Source organism: Branchiostoma lanceolatum, chromosome 1 (genome assembly GCF_035083965.1).
Source record: "Branchiostoma lanceolatum isolate klBraLanc5 chromosome 1, klBraLanc5.hap2, whole genome shotgun sequence".
Classification (NCBI taxonomy): Eukaryota; Metazoa; Chordata; class Leptocardii; order Amphioxiformes; family Branchiostomatidae; genus Branchiostoma; species Branchiostoma lanceolatum.
In genome coordinates, this window is record NC_089722.1 from 4,975,404 (window position 1) to 4,983,497 (window position 8,094).

The 8,094-nt window shown below is 41.8% G+C and overlaps 1 protein-coding gene across 4 annotated transcripts; it reads left to right on the forward strand.

Annotated features, from left to right (window-relative positions):
- Window positions 1–691: 691 nt before the first annotated feature.
- Window positions 692–7,858, forward strand: LOC136430560 (uncharacterized). 4 transcript variants are annotated; one of them, XM_066421285.1, is made up of 5 exons: window positions 692–800; window positions 4,391–5,247; window positions 5,704–5,887; window positions 6,645–6,858; window positions 7,061–7,858. In XM_066421285.1, exons 2-4 carry the CDS (start codon window positions 4,411–4,413, stop codon window positions 6,812–6,814), a joined length of 1,191 nt encoding a protein of 396 aa, XP_066277382.1. In that variant the 5' UTR covers window positions 692–800; window positions 4,391–4,410; the 3' UTR covers window positions 6,815–6,858; window positions 7,061–7,858. The 4 variants fall into 4 exon arrangements, with proteins under 4 accessions (XP_066277382.1, XP_066277399.1, XP_066277408.1 ...); XM_066421302.1 differs by having other exon boundaries at window positions 6,645–6,828; XM_066421311.1 differs by having other exon boundaries at window positions 6,645–6,816.
- The last annotated feature ends 236 nt before the right edge of the window (window positions 7,859–8,094 follow it).

An 8,094-nucleotide genomic window follows, 5' to 3' on the forward strand; every position in this document is an offset into this window, starting at 1 on the left:
TCCCCATTTCCCCACAGCGAAAACACGCGTCACCCGATGGGATATTTCCTGCTTATTATTAGATGTATTGTATGTGTTCTTTGATTGACTTTTAAATCTCTGGTTTCAATGCACTGATGAAAATTTCATCGGGCGAAATCACCTTGGGCGAAAATGGGAAAAATACCACATAAAAATACATCTGCGTGAATCAGCACCCTCTTCTTTTGACCCCATGACCTATCATGTCTGACACTTCATATTTCCACTTACTAGACCCTAACCATAACAGTAAGTCTAATCCTAGCCCTAACCCTAACCCTAACGCTAACTCCACACTCGCATGAAAAGTGGTCTAACAAGGTCGACATGGAAGAGAATAGGTTTGAAAGTCATTCTGGGCTCGATTGGGTGTATGCCGTGTACTACTTATAAAATGGTTGTAACATGGTCGTTGCAAAAGATAGGCGTAGCCGTGGCCTAAAACGTGTCAGACTGCTCCAAAACCGCCTCCAACGTTGGTTGGTTAGTGGTGAGGGACAAGGTGGTGCAAAGTTCCTGAATGTGCTAGGGGGCTGCACATGACGTACATAGAAACATGTCTATTACCCTGCAAAATCAAACTACACTATACAGCACTAAAACAGATGTGTACTACATTTATACCGCAGAAAACGCACAAACACCCCCAGAACCAAGTGGACAAGGCCTGAGAGGCATCCACCCACATACACAGCTAGAATACCTCTTAGTGAACACATAAAACGGTCTCTTTTGCCCCTTGTATTCCGAGGAAGAAGACACGACATCTAAACTCTCAGGTAAGTAATTAACGTTGTGTAGTCTACCTTCTTTACACTACATTGATGCAGGAGCTTCCACTGTAATGCAAGTAATAACACATTGACCTTACTTTCGTACATATTCTTAACCAAACTTAAGCTTATTCAGCATTATTAACACCTAATGTTGTGCGTAGAAATGCGAAATTTCCTGAAACCGAAATTTGATCTACTTTCCTTGCTGGATCATGACATACTTGTGTGTTAGCGGTTGTCGAAGGTAGTCTGCTAGAAGCACAAAAACGGTAGAAATTGATCAGTTTTGACCAAAGTGAGTAGGACAAGAGAATGTATAGATTACACAACGAGAAAGATACGCATTCAGTCTAAACATGCGGTCGGAGTGCAAATCAAAACCAAGACAGTTGTAACATGGTTACAGATGACATCCACTGTCCATTCACGTTGCTACATTTAGGTATTTTTCCTGCTTTAGCAGCAAGTAAGGCAGATGTTTTCGAACAGAAAGGTACCTTAGTTTTTCTAAGTCCCGTGACTGTCATCAGATGTGTAGGAGGGGGTGTCGTGGGAATGTTTAGATTAGATATGGGCTTTCTTATTTCTGTGATTATTTCTGTGAGCATTCGTCTTCCACTGTCTCGAAAAAAAGAAGTTAAACCCAAATAACATAGAATCTAGTGTTAGTATTTGAACTAGAATAGTCACATGCTATATTGTTACCAATTGTCTGTCCGTCATTCCATGTTTCATGTACTTGCAATTAGCCTACGGGCAAGAACTTGCAATAAACTTATTATTATTATTATAACCTATCCAAATAGTCCATCATTACAGCATCCATTGCAATACATTCATGTTGTCATCTTTGAGTATCCAGCGAACCGAGAACATAAAACCACCGTGAAAATTTCTGCATTTACAGTATCAGAAACCAAGCCATCTGTTACAGTGTTGTGCGATGTGATGCGACAATGTAAATTGTTGTTGTTTTCAGACGTTTAATTATTCCGCTGTCCTGCTGGATGCACACTTATTGAATAGATAAGACACATGCACATAGATCATATACGGACGCATTTCTTTCCTGCTCAAGTGAACTTTCTTTTTCACAATTCACCTCGAAGTCTGCAAGTTGCCTCAAGTGACCGCAAACGGGTCTGCCTTTTTACGGGTCTGCCTTTACACCGGAATGCCCATAAAGGAGAGTGAATTCTACTGGAATACACTATGCTTTGATGAGTAAACATCACAGGTCGCTGTATTTTGGCATGAAATGATATATTTATGGCCCAGGGAATGAGAAATCACTAGAAACTAGTGATGGCCATCGGTCGGCGCCCCGGCCAGTTGCCATGTTTGTTTTTATAATATCAGGTGTATTTGCAGCCAGTGCCACAGGCAGGTACCCAATGTGTAGGCTATAGGGTAATGAGGCTGTTTTAACGTGTTCGAGGCACCTCCTCGAGCACGGGACCCCCGTTTTACGTCCCTCCCGGAAGACGATTTCGTGGAAAGCTTCGTGAGGCTACAGCAATCCGGACGTCCTTGGTTGGTCTCCCATCCAAGCACTGTCCGGACCGCGCGTTATTGCGGATTACAATGTTTGTTTAGCGAGAGATGCACAAGAAGGAGGTGAAATGTCGCAAATACATTATGCTTAGGTTAGTTAACATCACAGGTTGATATACTTTGGCAAATGATAACGTATACGTGACCCTGGGAACTAGACATTACCGGGCGATCCCGGCCCGTTGCGTCGCGAAGAAGCATATCGAAATAAACAATGGTATGGCGGGCCCTGTTGAATGAGGGAGTGTCCAGTCTTTGAAGCAATAATCTAAAGGAATCTCTGCTTTGACATGGGCGCTTTCACATTTCACTCATCATTTCATAGACATCTCGTTGTATTAAGTAGCATAATCCAACACCAATCCGCGACGCCGGATTTTGCCCATTTGGGGTGAACTTGGTAAATTTGTAGTCTCCAAGCAAAGTTGCAAAGACCATATCCAACTGGCAGAAGGAGTTTTTATAGCAACGAACTCGAAATTGTAGCATGGCTGCTTATTTCTTTTGAAATGTACTGTATATTCTAAAATTCCGTGGCTTTCTATCGCTTGTTTCCGTCGGTCAAAAGTTCTAAATTGTTACTTATTTTCGCTCGTTAGCAAATCTGCATAGGGCACTATTGTAATTCATTTATTATCTCCCCTGCGCCCTCTATTGTAATATCTACATTATAATTGTTATTTGATCACCGACATATATAGGCAATGTTTGCGTTATAATCAATATGGGGCGTGTGCGCCCAATGGCCTTCAAGCGGTAAACTTGCGACCGCTTTGAATTTCTATTTTGTATCAGTGAACTGTATCCGTTCAATATGCTTTGTTGTGACCTGTACTTAGCCCAGTGTGTTCTTCTTGTTTATTCCTCCATTAGGAGAGCATAGCTTCATCACACTTATAAAAAATATCATAAACATATCGCCCGGTAATGTCTCTTAGTTCCCAGGATCCTATATACGTTATTTCATGCCCAAATACAGCAACCTGCAATGTTAACTTGCCAAAGCATACTGTATTTCCGAAATTTCACCTCCCTTTATGTGCATGTCTCACCACGGTGACCCCACCAAACAAACATTGTAATCCGCAATGAAAACAAACATGGTGACTGGCCGGTGAACTATCGCCGATCGCCTTGGATTTCTAGTGATTTCGTGATCCCAGGGTCATGTATACGTTATCTTATGCGAAGGTATGGAAGCCTGCGATGTTAGCTTACCAAAGCATACTGTATTTGCGACAAAATTCACCTCCTTTTTGTGTACTATGACCCTGCTATTTAAAACAAACATTGTAATCCGCAATAAAAACAAACATGGCGACTGGCGTGGGTGCCGACCGTCCGATGGCCATCACTAATATCTAGTGATTTCTTGTTCACTGGGCCATAAATATATCATTTCATGCCAAAATACAGCAACCTGTGATGTTTACTCATCAAGGCCTAGCGTATTCCGGTAGAATTCACCATCATTTAAGGGCATTCCGGGGCATTCCGGTGTCAAAAGGGTATTCCGGGGCATTCCGGTAAAAAGGCAGACCGACCGCAAACGGGTACTGCACATAAACTAGTAACCATGCGTACATGTTCTCAATACAGAACGTTTATTGCACATTCTTGCCCGTAGGCTAATTACATGTAGCATGAAAAAGGATTGACAGACAATGAGGAACAGAATAGCATGTGACTACTCTTGTTTAACTACTGACACTTAATTCTACTTATTCATTGGGTTCAGCTTCTTTTTCCGGGACAGTGGAAGACGAATGATCCCACTTCTTCTATAATGTGTGGGTTTTGTGATGTTAAGAGGAGAGTAGTTTCCTTTTTACCTGTGAAAGTGGGGAAATTAGGATGGAATTTGGTGGCCTCTTTAAACAGCTTCTTTCTTTCGTGATCGTAGAAGGGAAATACAAGTCGTATGCAGAAGAACTTTATTGCATGATACAATACATGGCACCAATCATTATACATAGTACAAAATTGAGTTTGTTTGAAAATCCAAAAGTGTTTCCCAAATATTCTATTCTTCCTGAAAGTTAAAGAAATATTACTGAAGATGACGTCAACAGCCGAGATCGCCATTCCGCAGTCTGCAGAAGACATCGCCCCCTCCTGGGTGCAGAAGGTACTGCAGAAGGACCTCCCGGGCATCATCATCACGGAGGTTGACGTCAAGGGAACCATCAACCATGGCGAAGGGTTCATGAGCGATATGGTCGCTTTTGAAGCGGTGGGGACCAGGAATGGTACAAGTCAGCGCTACAGTCTCGTCGCCAAACTGACAGATTTCAAGCGGCCGTATACAGTAGTGAAGGAGTTTTCAAAGGATTTCCATATCAACATAGAGACGATTGAAGTAAAGTTCTACTCCCAGGTGGTTCCCGAGCTCCTATCTGTGGCAATACCGATCACAGGGCATGGGAATGAAGATGGCGAACATCTCCCTCCTGCAGATACCTTGTTCCTTCCAAAGTGCTACTTCGCCGCCACCGATCCACGCTCCATGGTGTCCGTCAGGGTTATGGAGAACCTGAAAGCTCAGGGGTTCTCCATAAAACCCGACCGCCAACCGCTGAGCCGTGCGGAGATGATGCTGGCAGTCGGCGCCCTGGCGCAGTTGCACGGCCTGTCACACCGGCTGGAGCTCCGCTCGGGCGTCCCCCTTCCCGAGAAGTACGACTGGATCATGAATTCCTCAGCAGCTACAGTTGTGACCCATGCAGCAAATATCCAGTTTCAGATCGGCGTGAAGGGCTTTGCCGCAGCTTTTCCTGACCAGGCAGACCTGGTAGCTCGTCTGGAGAAGTTAGACCCAATGTGCATCTTCGAGGAGGACCCGAAGCTTAAGGTGCTTTGTCATATGGATTGTTGGATGAATAACATCATGATTAAGGTAAGACAGGTCAAGTCAAGTAAAAGTTTATTGCACAACAATTGCAACAGGTACAATGTAAGGCAAAATACTACTAGCCATAACGTCATATACTTATTTAGTGAAACTGCAGAAAGGTGCCAGGCTATACAATGTTGTAAATGGTAGAAAGTATCAACTGGTTACATACATTTTGTACATTGTATACTAATCTAGTATAAACTACATGACGGTTGTAGGCTATACAATGTTCTCAATGGTAGATATAGCATCAACTGGCTTCTGATACTGATACTGATACTACTTTTTAAAAAAACTAATCGAGTACAAACGTTAAACAGTATGTCACGTTTGTTTGAAATTCATTTCTTGTTAAAACGCAAGCATTATTGGGGCCACAGTCAAGATTTTCGATTGTAGTCTTTCATTGCTTTACTAAACGACTCATTATTGTTGCTGTCATTCGCCCAAACATAGTACGCTGGAGACGTGCCGACTGAACTTAGGCTCGTGGACTGGCAGACGTATATGTACACACCGCCAACATTCGACCTCACGCTTCTGTTTCTTTGCAACGCGACTTGGGACGTCTTTCACAACCACAGGGACGACATCCTGGCCCACTATCACCGCAAACTGCAGGAGACCCTCGGTCCGAACGGTGAGGATCTCCATTACCCGTAACTTTCTTCTACATATGACCATGGTTTACGTTTGGGACCGCACTTGAGATGATATTTAACGTTTGGGACTGCATTGTTAGCAGCGACACCTAGCTGCAGTGTGGAATAGTACCAGCAAGTATTGACCTGAGGAAGGTGATAGATAGATGCCGAAACGGCGGCTGTTGATTGTACATACGAGAGTAAGTCAAAATTAAACGCCCTAAGTACCATAGTAGGTTCATTTGTGTATGAAACGTGTTGAAATTTGGCACTATTGTAGAGGAACATATCTTCTTGGGACTGGAACATCCCAATGTGCTGTGCAGATTCTACGAGCTCGAGCGACTGCACAACACATTGCGATATTTCTCAAGAAGATAGGTTACTTCACAGCGGTGCCAAATTGATTTCAGCTGATTTCATGCAAAAATTAAGATGCTATGGTTCAAAAGGGGTTTATTTTGACTTACCCCGAGGCTCGTAGATGCTGGTTGAGAACTAAGAGCCTTGTTATTCAATGTTTTTTAACCTGATGACATTATTCACGGACCTCTATCATCAGTGTCCAAATTGCACAGTAAAGCATTAAAATTGGATGCTACGTTTTCTTTCATTTTCTTTCATTTTTGCAGTTGCATCGTTGTGAAAACATTTATCTCACCTGAAGGACAAAGAAACATCGATATATTCTGAATTAGACGCCCATCCTTCCGTTCCAACGGCCCATTTTCTGAATACATGTATATTCTACAGATCTGGAACCCACGGGCCTTCATAGCTACACGCTGGAACAGCTGACGGCAGACTTCAAAGCCGACTGTCTGTACGGAGTGATCGCCCGTTTGATACGTTTGGTAGTGATCCCGGCGGATCCAGATCTGCTGCAGATGATCCAGGAGATCCAGGCGTGGGGAGTTCTCTAAAGGTGAACATTACAGTACGTATCAAAAGCAGATCAATACAGCCCGTGAGTAGTAGTGCTTCTGTTTGTTTGTGTTTATTTGCTTGTTTTTTTTTGTTTGTCAAAAAGATACTTTAAAGATGTTTTGAGTCCATTTTTTGTGAGGAAGATTGTAACTGGTTTCAATTTCAGTACGTATTAATAGCATATCAGTACAGCCAACATTTAGCCCGTGTGTGACGTTACCTGTGTGACCTTCGACTTCCAGGTCACGTGACTTTTGCTTCACAGCTGAAGAAAGATGGCGGATGCTGTCTGAAAGCTTTTCATCAACCGACTTTTAGTCGTGTGGAGCAGTTTTAATTCTTTATTTCTCATTTATTCTTCATTTAAGTTAACGATTGTACTTGTTTCCTATAATTAATGAAACCAACTCTTTTGTGAGAAAGATGCCAATTATGTTGTCATATATATCTATCTTGCTAAATTATATATTCAACTTTCTTTGTGCAACTGGTTTCAGGAGATTAGATACGTTGGGCAGATTGGATTATATATTTAGATGTGACAGCTCCTACAATCCAAAAATAGGTAAATACATCAATTTTGTTCAAGAATAGATGCTGAAATCCTAGATTAGCCCTACTTCATTGTAACATGATACTACGGATGTTACTCATTGTTTAGTAGGTAGAATTTTAAGATTTCATTTCTATCTATATTTTGTAGTTTATAGTTGACGGTTTGAAAGTCTCTGTACTTTTTGTTGCGTCAACCTCCTTCTCCTTTTCCTTGATAGATGCCAATTAGATTATATGCTGGAGAGCTCAAGTAACGATAGGATGTGATTATATATGATTTCGACTCACAGAGGTAGTTTAACACTTACTTACTTACTTAGTTAAACAGATTCGCATAAAGAAATATGTACTATTTACTTAAGATATACTATTTCTGAAAGACTTTCGTTCGTTAATTCTGTTAACACCTAAAACGAACATAACAACGACCTATTTCATTATTACTAATATTGATATTATTGTAGCCAATAAACCTTATATACACCCTCATGTTGCATTGTAATTGGATATCGCACCTAGATTTAGCCACCAACATTTCCAATAGAAATATGACATTGACTTGCGTGCTGTATAAAGACTTTTAAGGTAACCTGAAAGAAACAGCAGTGGTAAGTAATTGGATGACGTATATGCCCGAATTCAATTGCAAAGAATTCAACTCGCCTTTCCAGTACCAAAGCCACCAGAATTTCACATCAAAGCATCTTGACCCATACCCCCC

Excerpts from the sequence above, each read along its gene's own strand:
- LOC136430560 (XM_066421285.1), top strand. The coding sequence starts at position 4,411 with ATGACGTCAACAGCCGAGATCGCCATTCCGCAGTCTGCAGAAGACATC. Across the intron at positions 5,248-5,703 it reads TGAATAACATCATGATTAAG|TACGCTGGAGACGTGCCGAC; the intron begins GTAAGACAGGTC and ends GCCCAAACATAG. Across the intron at positions 5,888-6,644 it reads GGAGACCCTCGGTCCGAACG|ATCTGGAACCCACGGGCCTT; the intron begins GTGAGGATCTCC and ends TATATTCTACAG.